Source organism: Lissotriton helveticus, chromosome 12 (assembly GCF_964261635.1).
Source record: "Lissotriton helveticus chromosome 12, aLisHel1.1, whole genome shotgun sequence".
NCBI lineage: Eukaryota > Metazoa > Chordata > Amphibia > Caudata > Salamandridae > Lissotriton > Lissotriton helveticus.
This window is the reverse complement of record NC_136073.1, coordinates 6451882-6472973: the sequence shown is the minus strand read 5'-3', so window position 1 is coordinate 6472973 and position 21092 is coordinate 6451882. Positions and strand designations below refer to the sequence as shown.

Here is a 21092-nt window from a genome sequence, read left to right as displayed (position 1 = left end):
GAACTGGAGGGAACAACAAGTCGCGAAGTGGAATGATTCACCTTCTCGTTGAAATTGGGGGGACACAACAAATCATGAAGGGGAACGATACACGGCTGGGAGGAGGCAACAACCATAAAGTGGAACAATACAGCACCAGCCCAAGAATCGGAGGATCCAACAGACAATGAGAGAAATGATAACCACCTGGTAAAAGGTGGGAGAACACATCAAACCATGAGTGGAATGATCCACCACGTGGTTGAGATCGAGAGGACATCAAAAACAATGACGCAGAACGATACATCACCTGCTCAAGATTGGGAGGACACAACAAGCCATGAAGTAGAACGATACATCACCTGCTCAAGTTTGGGAGGACAAAACAAGACAAAGAAGAGTGATATATCACATGCTCGAGTTTGGGAGGACACAACAAGCCATGAAGTAGAACGATACATCACCCGCTCGAGTTTGGGAGGACACACAAGCCATGAAGTAGAACGATACATCACTCGCTTGAGTTTGGGAGGACACACAAGCCATGAAGTAGAACGATACATCACCCGCTTGAGTTTGGGTGGACACAACAAGCCATAAAGTAGAACGATACATCACCCGCTTGAGTTTGGGAGGACACACAAGCCATGAAGTATAACGATACATCACCCGCTTGAGTTTGGGAGGACACAACAAGCCATAAAGTAGAACGATACATCACCCGCTTGAGTTTGGGAGGAAACAACAAGCCATTAAGTAGAACGATACATCACCCACTCGAGTTTGGGAGGACAAAACAAGACAAAGTAGAGTGATACATCACCCGCTTGAGTTTGGGTGGACACAACAAGCCATAAAGTAGAACGATACATCACCCGCTTGAGTTTGGGAGGAAACAACAAGCCATTAAGTAGAACGATACATCACCCACTCAAGTTTCGGAGGACAAAACAAGACAAAGTAGAGTGATACATCACCCGCTTGAGTTTGGGTGGACACAACAAGCCATGAAGTAGAACGATACATCACCCGCTCGAGTTTGGAAGGACACACAAGCCATGAAGTAGAACGATACATCACCCGCTTGAGTTTGGGAGGACACAACAAGCCATGAAGTAGAACGATACATCACCCGCTCGAGTTTGGGAGGACACAACAAGCCATGAAGTAGAACGAATAGTTTCTTACCTGTCGGTGTAGTTTTGCAGCTTGAAGATCTTTCTGGATTCACTATGCTGTGCATTATTCCGCGGTCTAGTGGTTGGGTCCGGAATTGTAGTCTTTTCTTTTTTTTTTTTTTGTAGCCCAGGTGGGCGTCGACGTCCCACCTTTTGGTGTCCTTCTTGTGACGTCGGCATGCTTCCTGCGGAAGCTCCCACCCTTGGGCGCCATCTTCGGATTCTTTTTTCTTTTCCCGTTTGTGTTCTGTTTCCAAATTGTATGGCAATGTTTTGATCTTTCCTTTTACCGCTCTTTTCCTTGAGGTTCCATTAAAGTCTTTTTTTTTTGTTTTTTTGTTTACCACCTCTCTTCTCCAGCATCATCTTTCTGGCGGAGGTGGGTGGGTTCGCTAGTGAATCCAGAAAGATCTTCAAGCTGCAAAACTACACCGACAGGTAAGAAACTATTAGTTTTGCATCGTGTATCTTTCTGGATTCACTATGCTGTGCATAGACTTTGTAGCGGTTTGTTGTTATTGTGGCGGCTGGGTAGAAGATGAGCTTGAGTTCTTGAAAATGTGCTGAAGCACCTTCTGTCCCACTTGTGCTTCCTTGTTCATTTGTGTGTCCACACAGTAGTGTTTTGTAACGTGTGCACAGAAGCCCATGTTGCCGCCAGGCATATGTCCTGAATGGGGGTGTTTGCCAAGAAGGCTATAGTAGCTCCCTTTTTTCTTGTTGAATGGGCCCGTGGACCTTCTGACAGTTCTTGGCCCGCTTGTTTGTGGCAGAATTGTATCGCTTGCGCGATCCATCGTGCAATTGTCCCTTTAGTAACAGCTTTGCCCATGAAACTTTCTGCGAATGACACAAAAAACTGCTTTGTTTTTCTGTGATCTTTAGTACTCTCTATGTAATGCATGACTGCACGTCTCGCGTCCAGAGTGTGCAGTGCCCTTTCAGCTTTTGTAGTTGGTTTCTGGAAGAAACTTGGTATTTGAATTGTCTGGTTGATGTGAAACTTGGACACCACTTTTGGCATAAAGTGAGGGTCGGTTCTCATCACCACCCTATCGTTGTGAATTTGTATGTAGGGTTCCTGTAGCGTTAACGCCTGTAGCTCGCTTACTCTGCGGAGCGAGGTGATTGCCACTAGGAAAGCTGTTTTAACGTTAGCATCTGTAGAGAGGCCTTATGCATTGGTTCGAAGGGTGCCTTCATGAGTTCTGTCAGTACTATGTTGAGGTTCCATGCAGGCGCTGGTAACCTTTTAGGTGGTGCAATCCTTTTTGCACCCTCCAAGAATCTCTTCACAATCATAGAAGTGAAGAAGCTTTTGCCTGTTTCTCCTCTAGTGTAAGCGACAATGGCTGCTAGGTGTACCCTCAGCGATGATGAGCTCAGGTTTGTCTCGAGCAGGTGCGTGAGGTACTTGAGCACTGTAGAGTCTCTTGTCATCTTGTTGTGCAGTCTCTCCTTTCTGCACCATAGTGTGAACCTTTTCCATTTGGCCACGTAGCACTTACGTGTGCTTGGTCTTCTAGCCTCTCGAAGCACCCTCAGGGTGCTCTCAGGTAATTTAAGGTGTGCGAATTCTATGTCCTCAGGAGCCAGGCTGCTAGGCTGAGACTTTCCGGCTCTGGATGCAACACCTCTCCGTTTTGCATGGAGAGTAGGTCTTTCCTTCTCCCAAATCTGTGTGGTGCACTCTGTGTCATTTCCATAATCTGAGAATACCATGTCTGCCTGGCCCACTGGGGTGCGACCAGTATCAGGGTCATGTTGTTTGTCCTGCACTTGCTGAGTACTTTGAGTATCAGGGGAATCGGCGGAAAGGCGTAGGCAAATGTCTTTGACCAGCTTATCCATAGGGCATTCCCCAGGGACCCTTACCCTGGTCCCTGGTTGCCTCGATGCGAAGTGTTGGCATTTTGCATTCTGGTGTGTTGCAAACAGGTCTATTGACGGGGTTCCCCACCTGTCAAACAGTTTCTTTGTTTCTTGTGCATTCAGCTCCCATTCGTGTGAGGCCGATGTCTGCCTGCTGAGCCAATCTGCTTCCAAGTTGTCCTTTCCTGGTAGATGTACTGCCAGTAGATCTATTTTCAGTGGTATAGCCCATTTCCATATTTCCTGCGCTAGTTCTGACAGCGGGGCTGATTGTGTTCCTCCCTACTTGTTTATGTAGAACATCGCTGTTGTGTTGTCCGTCTGGATCAACACTGTTTAATTGTACAGCTTCTTCTGGAAAGCTTTCATCACTAGGAGAACTGTCTTTAGTTCCAGGTAGTTGATGTGTTTGACCGCATCCGTTTGTGTCCACAGGCCCCTCACTCGGAGTTTTTCCATGTGTGCTCCCCATCCCTTTTGGGATGCGTCTGTGGTGATGGTCACTGTTGGTGTTGGTGGCGTTAGAAGTTTCCCTTTTGTTACGTTTCCTTTGTCCCACCATGATATCTCCTCGTGCACTGCGTGCGTTACAACCACTAGGTCCTCCCAACACCCTGTCGCTTGTGACCATTGGTCCTGTAGCCACTCCTGGAGTGGTCTCATGTGTAGTCGTACGTTTGGTACTATGTGGATGCATGAGGCCATCATGCCCATCAATTTGCTCACCGTCCTCACTGTCAGAGCTTGCCCCTTCTGGTAGAGGCGCGCCTCCTTCAACAGCGCCTTCGTTCTCTTCTCGCTGGGGAACACCTTCCCCTGCACGGTGTTGATCTCTGCCCCCAGAAATATTTTGACCTGTTCTGGGTTTATCGAGGATTTCTTCCAGTGGATGGAGAAACCCACGGCCATCAGTGTGTCTGTCACTATTTGAGCGTGCTGTTTGCACGTGTTGTATGACTTTGCCTTTATTAGCCAATCGTCTAGGTAAGGGTATACGTGTATCCCTTTCCTCCTTAGGGTGCGCTGCGACTGCTGCTAGACACTTTGTGAATACCCTCGGTGCTGATTTTAGGCCGAAGGCCAATGCTGTGAATTGATAGTGATTTGATTTTATTGCAAATCGTAGCAGATGTTTGTGCCGTCTGTTTATTGGGATGTGAAGGTAGGCATCTTTGAGGTCTATGGCGACCATGAAGTCCCCTGTTTGAATCTGTGGAAGTACTTCCTGCAGGGATGTCATTTTGAATTTTTGTGTCCTTATAAATTTGTTGAGAAACCTTAGATCCAAGATGGGTCTCATTGTTTCGTCTACCTTGGGTACTAGGAAGTATGTAGAGTACACCCCCTTGTTCCTTTCCATGCGAGGTACAGGCTCGATAGCCTCCTTTAGTAGCAGTTCCTCTGCCTCCCTCTGAAGCAGCTCTAGTTCCTTGTTTGCTAGTGCTCTTTTCTTTGGCTTTCTGCTTGGTGGTGTCTTTTCTAACTCTATGCAGTACCCGTAATGTATTGTGTTGATAATCCATTTGTCTGTGGTAATTTTCATCCACTCCTGGAGAAAGCGGTTTAATCTTCCTCCCACAGGTGTTACGTGCTCGTGGTCTTTCGTTGCGCAACATTCCTGTTTTTTGTTTTTGTGCTCCACCCTTGGAGTCTTTGGGAGGGTGTGCACTATCAATGTGGCCGAGTCACTTGGAGGTGGTTTGCTGTCCACCTCTCCTGTTGTTTCCACGTCCACTCCCTCTCCCGCGAAGGGACTGGCCCCAATGTTGATATTGCCAGTGCTGTTTTTGCTGGCCTTGTTGCGTATGGGTGTCGCTTTGGTGGGAATGTTGGAAGGACTGGTGCGACGTTCCCGGCTGGTTCCCCCTCTCCCGTGTGGTCTCCGTGACGGGGTTCCTCTCTTTGCTCCCCTGAATTGCAAGGCCCCCATGGATCTTGCGGTGTCGTTATCTTTCTTGAGCTGTGAGAGCTTGTCGTCCACTGGTGCTCCGAACAGTGTTTCACCGTTGAACGGAGTGTTCAGGATGTTGTGTTGCACCTCTGGTTTAAAGCCTGATATTCTGAGCCAGGCATGTCTTCTTTCAGTGATGCCCAGCATCATAAGTCTGCTGGCAGTGTCTGCAACGTCCAGTGCTGTTTTTAGGCAAGAGTTTGCCAAGTTCTTCCCCTCCTCTACCAGGTGCGAAGCCCTTTGTTGGTATTCTTGAGGAAGGTGTTTCACCAACTGTCCCAGTTCTTCCATTATTTGGTAATGGTGTCTGTTGAGCAGTGCGTTGGAATTAGCCATGCGCCAGTGCATAGCGGCATTTCTTTCGATTTTCCTTCCCGTTAGTCCACCCTTCTGCTCTCTTTGTCTGGGGGTGGGCCTGAAGTAGTTGGGACATTGGCCCTTTTCCTTGCTGTTGCAGTAATGATAGAGTCAGCAGTGCCCTTCCCCTGTATGTAGGGTGGGTCCTTTGAGGAATGTTTGTATTTTTTCTCCGTCCTTGGCGTGACGGGTTTACAAGTCGCAGGCTCCTTGAATGCCTCTCTTCCTTGTCCTTTGATGCTTTCAAGCATTGGCAAGTACTGGTTTCTGGTGTGCATTGGGAGTAGTGTCTCTACTAAGAAATCCCCTTTCGGCACCTCCTCCTCGAGCTTGACTCTGAACGCTCTTGCTGCGTTCTTGACGCATTCATTATAAAGGCCGATGTCGTCAGGCGGCGAGGGCCTCGCTGGATATGTGTCTACTCCCTCTTATGGACTCCCAGCTTCGATGTCTTGCCACTCAACCTCCTGTGTATCCGAGTATGTCGATTCTTGGTACGCCCTGTGGTCGTCATCTCCCTCCTCTTCGTAATAGGGGGTATCATCTTCTTGATACAACAGGTCTTCCACGCTCTCTGGTGTTGCTTCGACCTCGAAGTCTTCCTCTTCTTCCTCGACCAACTATACTACCGGTGACTTGGGCCTTGACGGGATTGTGTAAGATTTCATTTTTTTGTCGAAATCTTTCTTTCGCTCCAGGATGTTCTCCATCTCTGCCTCGAGTCTCCTCTTCTTTCTTTCCATCTCCGCCGCGTGGTCGGCGTCGAGTGGTTGTGTCGCTCTCTTTGCCGTGCAAGATGGCGTCGAGACTGGTTTCGGCGGCGAGACTGTTCTTGCGTCTTTCGTCGTCGACTTCGAAGTTGTTTTCGGAGTCGGACGCTCCTTTTCTTGGACGGTTTTCGGCGCCTTTGGCTGGTCGCCGTCCCTCGGCGCCAGGGAGTCCTTCTGTGAGGATCCGCTTGGCCTGGAAGTCGCTGCGGACGCTGAAATTTTCGGCGTCGGCGCTTTCGGGGTCTTGCCCTCGTTTTTTCGAGAGTCTTGGGCAGACTGTTGAGAGTCTTTCGGGTCTTTTTGGGACGTCGAGTTTCCTAGCTTTTCTGTAGTCGTCATTTTATCGGTCTCTGCGACCGTGTAGCCGATGTCTTCTTCAGCGGCGTAATCCTCCTCGTCGGTCGAGAGCCCGAGGTCTCGAAGGGACGGTGGTTGGCCCTTGCCCTGCATGGTGTAGTTTGCTATTCTTTGCCTCTCTCTTACTCGAAGGGTCTTCGGCTGATATTTATTCTTATTCATTTCAAAGTCCGCCCAAGACCTATAGTATTTTTTGCGTCGACCAGCCACTGTCCTGGTTTCTTGCCAACACTAGCGTTGATCGTGTTCTCCCAGAGTAAGAGTAAGGAATGGGGAAAAAGCTGGTACCACCCCCTATTGAACCTGTGAACACTCTTGACTCATACTTGGTCCAAGTGGTGAGTAGTATTAACAGCAAACGAAGGCAGTCCTTGGGCCTAAGCCAATCACCCGTGTTGCCTGCAGAAAGCCCACCTACAAGCGCTGCAAGTACAGCCATGTCTGATACCCTGACAGGAAGTGTACAGCACAACTTAACTGACTCTGATTTTAATCCTCTAGCCAACCACTCGGAGGCCACTATTGTCCCTGATTCCGCCGTGAATAGCGAAGATAGAGAATATCTCATTGATCTATCAGACAATTTCAGCTCAGAATCAAGTATTCAGATAGAAGCCACGGAAGAGGATCCTCAGCCCCAGCCTCCACCAAGTCGTGCTGTTAGAGCATGTAGGAAACTAACAGCTAAACGAGGGGGGAAACAATTGGGAAGGAAGAAGCCTGCCACACCTCCTTCCAGGCGTTTGGGCAAATATTTAGATTGTGAGATCGATCACGAGTCCAAGCGCATTATCGATGACGACCTCTTCAACAGGTTTCAAGATATGATAGATATCAAAATAAAGACCATTATTAAACCTCTGATCGGGAAAGTGGACAAACTAACTGCTGAAGTTAGAAAGCTGGGGGGGGTTCATAGTACTTTGACTAAGGAGCTAGAGAATTTATCTTCCCTCGTCGCGGACTTAATATCCACTGACGAGGAGGCCCCTGTTACTGAAAACAACTTAAAGTCTGACCAACAAGGGTTGCTACCCTTACCCCCATCAACAATACTAACTGTTCCGGATCAGAATGGCGTAACTGGGGACCCTCATACCATTCCAACTGCTGTAACAGTGGTAAGCCATCAAGAGGCCAGCCCAGTTCAATTTATTACAGAGGCCTCACCGGTAGTCTTGGTGCTGGCCAACGTTCCACCTTTGCTAAAAGACAAAACAGAGTCAGATCAGGGCCTCAAAGACAAAGCCACACATTGGCTTTCAAACAACATGCTTATGGCGCAAGAAGGGCTTGATAAACTGGCAGGTAGCATAGTTTCGACCAGGAGGGTACCCTGGATTGGCAGTAAGCCGAAAAGGTTTCAAGGCGACTGCGTTATCATAAATTTCACTAACGCCGAGGTCCTTCCCGAAATTTTGGCCAATGTTTTTCCACCTCAGCGGCGCAATGGTTCCATAGTCCCATTAACTCTTGGGTTTTTCTATAATGAGCCTCAACCGGCTACCATACATAAAATTAATAGGCGGAATAAGTATAGTAACAACTGTAGCTGGGGAGGGGTTAGGGGCCTGCGATATGTAAATGACCGGTTCCCGCCCGTAGTACAGCGAGAGTCAGGAAGATCCATCTACCCGCACGAGGAAAATATTCAGCCGGTTCATCAGTATGGGTTGGGAATCAATGGGTGGTGGCCTGGTGCACCAGGGTACGTTCAAAGTGCACGGGGCATCATGCCAACACGGTGGCAGAGAATGGACCCTCCCTTGATTCACCCAACTACCCCACATCCCACGTGGAACTTATCCAACAACGGGCCGGCTCAGTTAGCTACTCCATCTGCCTGGGGCTTTACCACAGGTAATAGGTTTGGCCCCCTATCCGACCTTAACACGTGCGATTGACTCGAACCAGGTATTGACCTAAATAATGTGGGTTCGATTAGTCAAAACTCCTGTAGCGATGGTTTAAGCACCGTTGATTTCCTCGGATTTTCGACGCCTAATGTAGCCACTAAGCCCCAACCATCTACCACTCTAGGTCAGCAAGCAACCTCATTTGGGGGTGAGTCTGGCCGTAACCAGGGTTTGGGTGGAGTGGGCATACAGCTTGGTCGCCTAGCAAAAATCACCGTTGCTTCACCATCGCAGTCAGTAGAGGCTGGAGAATCAGAGAGTGGTAGCAAGTTAATGACTAGTAGGGAGTCATGTAAGACCATAAGCTGGAACGTGGCGGGCTTGAATACCAAATGTAAGGACCCGGTATGGTGGAGCTTTATCTCAAAGCACCACATTATTGCCCTACAAGAAACTTGGGATATATCTAGTAACATCTGGTGTGATGGATATACTAGCTTTATAAGCCCAGCTGTCCCAAGTAGAACAGGTAGGGCTAGAGGCGGGTTGGCCCTCTTTTTCGCTTTGGACCTAAAGGGAAGTTATAGGCAGATTAGGTCCGAATCTGACAATATATTGATTGTTGAAAGGATTATTAATAAGACCCGTAGGACCTTATACATCAACTTCTATAACTCGGGGAACAGCGCATATGAAGGGCGTAATATTGCCAGTTTAGATACTATTTTAAATTCAGTCCTACAGAATATCTCTTTCGCATCTGAGTTAATTTTACTAGGTGATTTTAATATACACTTGTGCAATTTAGTTTGTAAGGGAAGTGAAGTCAGCGTAGAGGATGATGACGCCCCAGTAGCACCTCATTTTGAACATTCAGCTGAGGGCCAGGAGCTTGAGGACCTACTTGCAAACTTCAACCTCTATGAACCAAATTTCGGTCCGAGAACGCCAACTTTCACTGGCAGTCAACATGGGTCTGTGATAGATTATATTTTTGTTTCTCCTGGTATCCTAAATTTGACTGTCGCTTATACAACGATAGTAACTCACTTCAGTGACCATAATCCAGTACTTCTAGAAGTGACGTGGGGCAGCCAGATGGGCGCATCACCATCGATTATAAAATCAGCCCATTGCTTGAGGACTACAGATCAAGACAGAAGAGTTAAATGGGCGAAAGTGATCCCGGAAGATTTTTATAAAAAATGCTTCCCTAAGATTAAATCTCAGGTTGAGCTGTGTCAGAACCCTGACACCCAAGGAAGCCTCATGGTATCAGGCTATGAGGAAATATGCGTTCAGGTTTCTAACGAACTTTTAGCTAAACCCTTTCAGGGAGCGCAGGGTCACAAGCGATGGTTCGATTCTATTTGCTCAAAGGCCCACAGAGATTTGTTGGCTGCTCTAAAAACTGTCCCGAGAGTAAGAGAGGAAATTGCGAGGCTCAGGAAAATCTATAAGGCTGCAGTAAAGAACCGCAAAGATTCCATTAAACGTGAAGCATTGGACAATCTCCTCTCGGCGGCGGTGTTGAAGGACAGCAGGAGATTCTGGGAACTTATCAAGCAGCCCCTTTTCTCGGAGGACAGCAATTCACCAATGGACTGTGTGATTACTGAGGAAAAATGGTTGTCTTTTTTCAAAAATGTTTATGGGGGGGACCTAGTGGATGTGCATATTGACAGGCGCTTATCGCCCAACGAGCCTGTACATCCAATTGTTTTTAGCCCCCAAGAAGTAGAAAAGGCACTTGCAGAAACCACTAGACACAAGGCACCTGGTCCCGACGGAGTTCCGGCCGACTTTTTCATGTTTTCACCTAAAATGTGGTCGAGGGTGCTGTCCAATGTGTTTAATGCTGTCAACGATAACTCAGCTCCTGCATCATGGGCTACATCTACCATCGTCCCCATTTACAAAAATAAAGGGCAGCGGGATGATCCAGCATTCTACAGGCCTATATCCCTTTTGGACTCTACCGTAAAGATTTTGGGGAGAGTCCTCTTATCAAGACTGAGGGAGAATGTTAAGGGGTGCGGCGGTTTGTGTGATCTACAATATGGGTTCAGAGAGAGTAAAGGTACAATTGAGCAATGCATTAATCTGTATTTACTTACCTCAAAGTATACGTTGGCTAAGGAGGGCTCAGTGTACCTGGCATTCATGGATCTCTCTTCGGCCTTCGATCTTGTTAATAGGTCCAAATTATGGTCGACACTCCTGGATATAGGTATTGATGAAGCTCTGGTTATGTTTATGGCCAAACTGCATCAGGAGCTTTTTGCATCCGTGCGAGTCTCCAACAACGGTAGGCGTACCCCTTTATTTAAATCTCTGAAAGGGGTACGGCAGGGTTGCATCTTGGCACCCACGCTTTTCATCATCTATATCAACGGCCTGGGGGCTTACCTGAGAGGCTTGAGCACGGATGTCCCACGTGTAGGAGATGACCATATCCCGGCACTCCTGTACGCGGACGATGCGGTGTTGATCGCCCGCACGGGTAATGGGCTACAGGTCCTTCTTAACTCCTTTGGCTCTTTTATGGAAAATCTGGACCTTAAGGTCAATGCGTCCAAATCGCATACAATGGTCATGGGCAGAGAGCGTACGAAGAGAAGGCACAAATCTTTTCTCTGTAGTGGGATCCCGGTTTCGGAAGTAACCACATTCCCCTACCTGGGAGTTTTGTTCGACCATAAAGGCACATGGGGACCACAGATAAGTGCAAAAAGGCTGGCAGTCACTAGATCTGCTTCTGCACTCTTGGGTTTTGCCGGCAAGCTGGGTGCCAGGCCCATGGAAGCGTTGTTGAAGATCTATAAGAGCAAACCTGTTGCCATTGCCTCATATGGATCTCCTCTGTGGGGGTATGTTAATCTTGACCCCATTCAGAGGGCAGAAAATAGATTCATAAGATCACTCCTTTCTGTGCCCCAGTCAACCCCAACCTATTCTATTCACATGGAGGTTGGCCTACCATATTTGTCGGACTTATTGAGTGTAGCACCTTTGATCATGTGGCTTAAAATGTGGTTAAATGTTGATCTTCCGCTGAACCATAAAATTTTGAGGGATGTCCAATCAATGGACAACCATAGTAAAATCCCATGGTTGGCTTACTTAAGTAAATCATTCAAAGATTTGGGTCGCCCAGATTTGTTCCTCTGCCCAGAGAACATTAGGGCCCAAGACATACCCTTTATAAAAAAGGCATTCAAAGAAAGGAAGGAAGCCTGCCGTGAGGTATCTGAGCTGCAGAAACCAGCAGTCAGGGCTCACTACCTACTGGTCAGCACTCCTAATTTGGCACCTTATCTCTGCTACGTATCAATCCCTTACCACAGGTTTTTATTAACTAAACTTAGGTTTAATCTTATTCACTTCCACCTAGGCTCTTTTAAGGGATGGCAGAAGCCAGAATTAGCCGCCCCGTGCAGCTGCGACAATTTCTCTGTGCAGGATACAATGCACTTCGTCATGTTTTGTAGCCTATATCATGAGCAGAGGAAAAAATATTTGCTCTCTTTATTTAAAGAAGCAGGGTTCACCCAGGTGCGCCCTGCGCTGCTCTATTTACAACTCATGACAAATCCATGCACAACGTTTAGATTAGCAAACTTTTTAGTTGCAGCCTCTAGGGCGAAAGCTGTTGGACAATCTCCGGTTTAAGAGATTTTTATCCTAATGAGTTTATGTGTATTGTTTTAAAACATAAATGTATCCTTTTAAATTGTGTAAATAGTATTTATAATGTATATCGTGTATGATGTGTTTTAGATGTCAGGAAACTCTATTATGTTTCTTATGTCATGTTTTAATTGTTTTGTTTCTTTGTATGACTTTGAATAAGTCGAATAAAGATATTCTGACTGACTGACTGAATGCTGAGCAGGCGTTGCAGTCATTGCTTTCGTGGTCGACCGGCAGGCAGAGGTCCTTCTGTGCGTACTTGTGGTGGCAGTTGCGGCAGAATTTGAATGGTGTGTTATCCATGTCTTGTGTTCAGGGGGCCCCCTGATTGCGCATTCTCCTCTGGACGTCGAATTATGTTGAAATCTCTTCTTTCTTCGTCGTCCTTTCGATGGTCTAGTCTTCTTTCGTCTTTTCCGAAGTTTTTCTTCCCAAAAACTCGATTTTTTTTCTTTTCTTCTCTCCTGATCTCTGGAGCCCTCTCGGGAACGATCCAGACCCAATGGCGGAAAAAAGAATCTGAAGATGGCGCCCAAAGGTGGGAGCTTCCGCAGGAAGCATGCCGACGTCACAGGAAGGACACCAAAAGGTGGGACGTCGACGCCCACCTGGGCAACAAAAAAAAAAAAGAAAAAAAAGAAAAGACTAAGATTCCGGACCCAACCACTAACAGCATAGTGAATCCAGAAAGATTCACGCTGCAAAACGATACATCACCCGCTTGAGTTTGGGAGGACACACAAGCCATGAAGTAGAACGATACATCACCCGCTTGAGTTTGTGAGGACACAACAAGCCATGAAGTAGAACAATACATCACCCGCTCGAGTTTGGGAGGAAACAACAAGCCATGAAGTAGAACGATACATCACCCACTCGAGTTTTGGAGGACACAACAAGCCATTAAGTAGAACGATACATCACCCGCTCGAGTTTGGGAGGACACAACAAGCCATTAAGTAGAACGATACATCACCCGCTCGAGTTTGGGAGGACACAACAAGCCATGAAGTAGAACGATACATCACCCGCTTGAGTTTGGGAGGACACAACAAACCATGAAGTAGAACGATACATCACCCGCTCAAGTTTGGGAGGAAACAACAAGCCATGAAGTAGAACGATACATCACCCACTCGAGTTTGGGAGGACACAACAAGCCATTAAGTAGAACGATACATTACCCGCTCGAGTTTGGGAGGACACAACAAGCCATGAAGTAGAACGATACATCACCCGCTCGAGTTTGTGAGGACACGATAAGCCATGTAGTAGAATAATACATCATCCATTCAGGTTTGGGAGGACATGACAAGCCATAAAGTAGAACGATACATCACCCGGTCATGTCTGGGAGGACACGACAAGCAGTAAAGTGAAACAATACATCACCCGCTCAAGTTTGGGAGGACACAACAAGCCATGAAGTAGAACGATACATCACCCGCTCAAGTTGGGAGGACACACAAGCCATGAAGTAGAACGATACATCACCCGCTTGAGTTTGGGAGGACACAACAAGCCATGAAGTAGAACGATACATCACCTGCTCGAGTTTGGGAGGACACAACAAGCCATGAAGTAGAACGATACATCACCCACTCGAGTTTGGGAGGACACAATAAGCCATTAAGTAGAACGATACATCACCCACTCGAGTTTGGGATTACACAACAAGCCATTAAGTAGAACGATACATCACCCGCTCGAGTTTGTGAGGACACAATAAGCCATAAAGTAGAATGATACATCACCCATTCAGGTTTGGGAGGACATGACAAGCCATAAAGTAGAACGATACATCACCCGGTCATGTCTGGGAGGGCATGACAAGAAGTACAGTAAAACAATACATCACCCGCTCAAGTTTGGGAGGACACAATAAGCCATGAAATAGAACGATACTTCACCTGCCCGAGTTTGGGAGGACATAACAAGCCATGAAGTAGAACGATACATCACCTGTTCGTGTCCGGGAGGACACAACAAGCCATGAAGTAGAAAAATATATCACCTGCTCGAGTTTGGGAGGACACAACAAGCCATGAAGTAGAATGATACATCACCTGATCGTGTCCGCAATGGTTCAACAAACCATGAATGAGTCATCAGTCTACAGGACGCGTTTCGTAAGTGTGCAATAGTAGCGCACTGGGGCCCAGCCACCATAGCCAATGAAAGAAGGGTCTCTAAACACTGCTAGCGGTCGACAACCAGTACTCCTAGCAGTTCCACAAGAAATTCAGTTGCGGGTCTAACGCTTGTTCAACATCACTGGAGCCCACATGAAAGACACACTGTCCACAACCAGACTAATCATGTCTGCGAGAGACTGACGTGACCCCACGAACTCCACCATGAACCACTAAACTCTAGATGAAGCAGGGAACTCGTCTATAACAGATTTTTTTTTCTTTTAAGAGCTTTGTATAACATCTTCACTTAGATCTTTGTATGCTATAACTTGCCTTCTACTTATGTCTTGTAAAGCGCTCTGATACTCGCAAGAGTCTTATTCGCGCTATATAAAACCTTCAAAACAAAAATCAAAACAAAAGCATCACTACCACTTCTTTCAGAGCAGGAACCCGTCACATGTGAACGTTTTCAGTATATATAGCTAACTATACATTCTTACGTACACCCACAAAGAGGCCCTTCATTATCCAGTGAAACCACATCTTTAAACCTGTGTCCACATCACAGCGCCTTGAGTGGACTCTTCAGTATACAATGTAAAGACACCTCTATACCTGTGTCCACAATCACAGAGCCTTGAGTGGCCCTTCAGTATACAATGTAAAGATATCTCCAAACCTGTCTCCAAGATCACAGCGCCTAGAGGTGGCTCTTCAGTATACAATGTAAAGAAACCTCTATACCTGTGTCCACAATCACAGAGCCTTGAGTGGCCCTTCAGTATACAATGTAATGAAACCTCTATACCTGTGTCCACAATCACAGCGCCTAGAGGTGGCTCTTCAGTATACAATGTAAAGAAACCTCTATACCTGTGTCTACAATCACAGCGCCTAGAGGTGGACATTGGTATTGACATGGGCATCACTTCCTCTCACTCCCAACAGAGAACGCACAGAATGCCCTGAAATGCCCAGAGACCCCAGACTGTCTTCTGCTTCCTCAGGGATGAGCGGGCTGTCCGCAGAGAGAATTGGGGGGTGGGGGGCTTGTCCACTCCCCTCTTCCACAGCCCCCCGTTAACCCCCCCACTCCAGCGAATTCTGCTCGGTTAGTGGTGACCACTGTCTGCTGAGAGGGCAGAGATCGCAGCAGCTGTACACCAGCCAGACACTTTTTTTTAAAAACAAATTGTGGGAAGGCAAACACAGTGAGAAATCATTGCGAAAGCATCTTCCGAGAAGTGACAAAAATATAAATTATGTAATGAGCGGAGAGGAAAAAACGCAGTAGGCAGCGTTTAAAAAAGCACAGTGAGCAGCAGCACAGGAAGGCCTTTCATGGGCCAGGGGCAGCAGGCAGACCAATCTAGATGCAAAGGTAGGATCAGAGGTCCGAGCAGGCCTATCAAAGTGTACTGGTAGGGTCAGATGTCACTGCAGGCCTATCAAGGGGCAGCAGTAGAGTAAGAGGTCACAGCAGGCCTATCAAAGGACACAGGTAGGGCTAGATTTCACTGCAGGCCTATCAAGAGCACCGTCAGGCCTATCAAAGAGTATTGGTAGGGTCAAAGGTCACAGCAGGCCTATCAAAGAGCACTAGTAGGATCAGATGTCACTGCAGGCCTATCAAGGGGCAGCAGTAGAGTCAGAGGTCACAGCAGGCCTATCAAGGGACACCGGTAGTGTTAGCGGTCACTGCGGGCCTATCAAAGGACACGGGTAGGGCTAGATGTCACTACAGGCCTATCAAGAGCACCGTCAGGGTCAGATGTCATTACAAGCCCATCGAGGGGCACTGGTAGGTTTAGAGGCCACAGTAGACCTCTGATTGGACACAGCTAGCACCAGAGGCTACAGCAAGCCTATTGCTGGCCATGAGTGGGGTCAGAGGTCACAGCAGACCTATCAAGGGGCAGAGGTAGGGTTAGAGAGCACAGCAGACATATCCTGGGGCACAGGTAGGGTCAGAGTCCACAGCAGGCCTATCTCAGGATACAGGGAGGGTCAGAGGCCACAGCAGACATATCCTGGGGCACAGGTAGGGTCAGAGTCCACAGCAGGCCTATCTCAGGATACAGGGAGGGTCAGAGGCCACAGCAGACATATCCTGGGGCACAGGTAGGGTCAGAGTCCACAGCAGGCCTATCTCAGGATACAGGGAGGGTCAGAGGCCACAGCAGACATATCCTGGGCCACTGGTAGGGTCAGAGGGCACAGCAGGCCTATCTCAGGATACAGGGAGGGTCAGAGGCCACAGCAGGCCTATCTCAGGATACAGGGAGGGTCAGAGGCCACAGCAGACCTATCTCAGGATACAGGGAGGGTCAGAGTCCACAGCAGACATATCTCAGGATACAGGGAGGGTCAGAGGCCACAGCAGACCTATCTCAGGATACAGGGAGGGTCAGAGGCCGCAGCAGGCCTATCTCAGGATACAGGGAGGGTCAGAGGCCACAGCAGACCTATCTCAGGATACAGGGAGGGTCAGAGGCCACAGCAGACCTATCTCAGGATACAGGGAGGGTCAGAGGCCACAGCAGACCTATCTCAGGATACAGGGAGGGTCAGAGCCACAGCAGACATATCTCAGGATACAGGGAGGGTCAGAGGCCACAGCAGACCTATCTCAGGATACAGGGAGGGTCAGAGGCCACAGCAGACCTATCTCAGGATACAGGGAGGGTCAGAGGCCACAGCAGACCTATCTCAGGATACAGGGAGGGTCAGAGCCACAGCAGACATATCTCAGGATACAGGGAGGGTCAGAGGCCACAGCAGACCTATCTCAGGATACAGGGAGGGTCAGAGGCCACAGCAGACATATCTCAGAATACAGGTAGGGTCAGAGTCCACAGCAGGCCCATCTCAGGATACAGGTAGGGTCAGAGGCCACAGCAGACATATCCTGGGGCACAGGTAGGGTCAGAGCCACAGCAGACATATCCAGGGGCACAGGTAGGGTCAGAGCCACAGCAGACCTTTCAAGAGGCACAAGAAGGGTCAGAGACCACAGCAGACATATCCTGGGGCACTGGTAGGGTCAGAGACCACAGCAGACCTATCTCAGGATACAGGGAGGGTCAGAGTCCACAGCAGGCCTTTCAAGAGGCACAAGAAGGGTCAGAGACCACAGCAGACATATCCTGGGGCACTGGTAGGGTCAGAGACCACAGCAGACCTATCTCAGGATACAGGGAGGGTCAGAGGCCACAGCAGACATATCTCAGAATACAGGTAGGGTCAGAGTCCACAGCAGGCCCATCTCAGGATACAGGTAGGGTCAGAGGCCACAGCAGACCTATCCTGGGGCACAGGTAGGGTCAGAGCCACAGCAGACCTATCCTGGGGCACAGGTAGGGTCAGAGCCACAGCAGGCCCATCTCAGGATACAGGTAGGGTCAGAGGCCACAGCAGACCTATCCTGGGGCACAGGGAGGGTCAGAGACCACAGCAGGCCCATCTCAGGATACAGGTAGGGTCAGAGGCCACAGCAGACCTATCCTGGGGCACAGGTAGGGTCAGAGACCACAGCAGACCTATCCTGGGGCACAGGGAGGGTCAGAGACCACAGCAGACCTATCTCAGGATACAGGGAGGGTCAGAGGCCACAGCAGACCTATCTCAGGATACAGGGAGGGTCAGAGGCCACAGCAGACCTATCTCAGGATACAGGGAGGGTCAGAGCCACAGCAGACCTATCCTGGGGCACTGGTAGGGTCAGAGCCACAGCAGACCTATCCTGGGGCACAGGTAGGGTCAGAGCCACAGCAGACCTATCCCAGGATACAGGGAGGGTCAGAGGCCACAGCAGGCCTATCCTGGGGCACTGGTAGGGTCAGAGGGCACAGCAGGCCTATCCCAGGATACAGGGAGGGTCAGAGGCCACAGCAGGCCTATCCCAGGATACAGGGAGGGTCAGAGGCCACAGCAGGCCTATCCTGGGGCACTGGTAGGGTCAGAGGGCACAGCAGGCCTATCTCAGGATACAGGGAGGGTCAGAGGCCACAGCAGGCCTATCCCAGGATACAGGGAGGGTCAGAGGCCACAGCAGGCCTATCCCAGGATACAGGGAGGGTCAGAGGCCACAGCAGACCTATCCTGGGGCACTGGTAGGGTCAGAGGCCACAGCAGGCCTATCTCAGGATACAGGGAGGGTCAGAGTCCACAGCAGGCCCATCTCAGGATACAGGTAGGGTCAGAGGCCACAGCAGACCTATCCTGGGGCACAGGTAGGGTCAGAGCCACAGCAGACCTATCCTGGGGCACAGGGAGGGTCAGAGCCACAGCAGACCTTTCAAGAGGCACAAGAAGGGTCAGAGACCACAGCAGGCCCATCCCTGGACACCAATGAATGAGAAGTCACATCTAGTCACTGATTAGTCGGTGGGCACATTTGGCCCATCACTTGCCGCAGGTAATGTTACAGGCCGCATCACTTCTATCACTAACCACAGACAAGGGATGAGGCCACAGAAACGCACTCACTGAGAACAGGCACGTTCAAAAGCCACAGCCAGGCCCATCACTGGGTACGAGTAAGGGTTCTCACCTGCAGAAAGTCCACACTCCGTGGCGCCAGGCTGGACGAGCTCTCTGTTCCTGCATAGCTGGTGTCCTGAAAAGAGGGTCTGCTGATGGCGCCACTCGAGAAGAAATCTGTGGAGCTGCCAAAGTATTGCCTGTGAGGAGAGAAGAAGAGAGATGGTCTGAGCAGAGAAACTACAGGATTGAGGAAAATCAACTGCAACACCACGACTGCAAGAGAGCCACTGCACCCCACCACTGCAGCAGGGCCAGCACACCGCACCACCACAGCAGGGTCCCTGCACCCCACCACTGAAGTAGGGTCCCTGCATCCCACCACAGCGGGGTCACTGCACTCAACACTTCAATAGAAGCACCACTTAACACCACTTCATATGACAACTACAGCCAACCACCATATCACCACCACGCAGCAGACTACCACATCCGCAACACCACCTCAACAGGATGAGCGCAGCCCACCATCACATCAGCACCACCATTACCCACCACCTCAAGGAATGACTATAGCCCATCACCACACACCAGCACAACACACCACCTCAACAGGACGAGGGCAGCCCACCATCACATCAGCACCACCATTACCCACCACCTCAAGGAATGACTATAGCCCATCGCCACGCACCAGCACAACACACCACCTCGACAAGATGAGTGCAGCCCAGCATCACATCAGCACCACCACCTCAAGGAATGACTACAGTCCACCACTACGATTTTCAGCACTCTATTCTCTCATGGTAGCGAGACAGAGAAGTCCAAGGCTTACTCAAGCAGATGAGGTGGGTTAGACATCCAGAGTACAGTTTACACCATAATACAGCAAGTAAGGTATATGTCCAGTCAGTGCTTTACTTAATCAAAAATAATTTCTTTAATACACACACAAGAAAAAGATATTACATATAAAACTAAGATACGCAGTGAAAACTAGAAATCTCTACTACCGTCTGGGCCAGAGTTGTGACCCCAAACAGTAATACAGTGCCTAGAACCAAAGCACTAAAAGAACACAGTTAACATTGCATTACACAGATCATGTTGCACAGGGTTACTCTTCAAACCTGGAACAATGGTAACAATACTTGAGTAACAGTGTTAGGGTTTCAGCAGTACATCTGAAGTCAAATAATCCTGGCCCACCCACTGTCCCGCCACCCAAACCAACAGAAATGCCAACCCTTCCTTGGCGAGGACACTCCTTTGGGGTGCCAGGGGTCTGAAAAGGGCTGCCTGGTGTCTTGGCACAGTTACTGGGGTCCCAGTGGTGCAGTAGCCACTGGGCTAGCTAAAGGAGGGTAGTGGCTGGCTAGAGTGCCAGTCTACCAGATACCTTCAGATGACACAAAGAGGTGGGGGTCTGTACCAAAGAGCCCGCTGGTCACAGTCTAGGGTCTCTAGTAGCCGGGCACCCATGGGGAGGGTGCTGCTTGCTACCAGTGCAGGACAAGCAAGGACGAAGCTGAAGACTGCAAGTCCTGGGGCAGGGACCAAGGGTTGAAATGGTAAGTTCTTTAACAGGGCACTCTTCTGCAGCTACAGACGGTAACTAGAAGCTCCCACAGGGGAGGGGGAGGGGCAAAGAAGTCTCACCTTCAATGACAACAGGGAGCTTCCGTCTCCCTCGATGTTGACATGCAGCAAATGTCCTTATCTTGAGCAGCTGTCTGAAGTCTCCTTGTGTCCTGAAGGATAGAGTAGCCTCCGAAGCCCCACTCGACAAACTGAAGCCCAACTCCTTCATCAGACTGGCAAATTCCTTTCATCTGTAATCTGTCACAGAGGCCCCTTCTCAAGTTCAAACCCCATAAACCAGAATGGCAATCCAATCTTTGGACTCCCCTTTCTAGAGCTCGGCTTCCTCCATGAAGCTTTTCTGACAAGCTTCCTTGTCAGAAAACAGAAAAGCCTTTAACAACCACCTAGCCGAGGAAGCCAGTTTTTTATCATTCCCTGAGTGACGGGCTAATTCAATCTTGGCGACTGCTACTTTTGTATCCTGGGTGCTCCTCCAATCCTGGGGCATATTGTCTGCATGTTCACTGAGTGATCAGTCCGTGTGAGGACGACTCTCCCGTCCCTTGGTACCTGCCTATCCTATATCCCAGAGAGGAATTTTAATCAACTCCAGACCAGGAGGTCCTGGCCATTACCACGCACAAAGAGATGGGGTTGTCCCAAAAACGAGTCTTATCTAAATACAGAGAAGAGCTAGTGCCTACCACCCCAACCCACCAAGCTTCTACTAAGAGTAGGGAGGGGCATGGGTGAGCTGGAATATCCAGCAGACCAGATACCAGCTCCGCTCACGTTAAACACACTGTCTCCCCACCCTCACCCAGTGAACACTCTGGCTCTGAAAATACACTTACCAGAAATACCACTGAGGC

At 49.1% G+C, this 21092-nt stretch overlaps 1 protein-coding gene across 2 annotated transcripts in view; it reads right to left on the bottom strand.

The window, feature by feature from the left end:
• The window catches only part of SBNO2 (strawberry notch homolog 2), a 324007-nt gene that overhangs the window by 160836 nt on the left and 142079 nt on the right, over positions 1 to 21092 (bottom strand). For both annotated transcript variants that reach the window (XM_078669941.1, XM_078669940.1), the window contains exon 4: positions 18704 to 18833. In XM_078669941.1, the coding sequence (XP_078526067.1) occupies positions 18704 to 18833 (130 nt within the window). The remainder of the gene's footprint in view (positions 1 to 18703; positions 18834 to 21092) is intronic.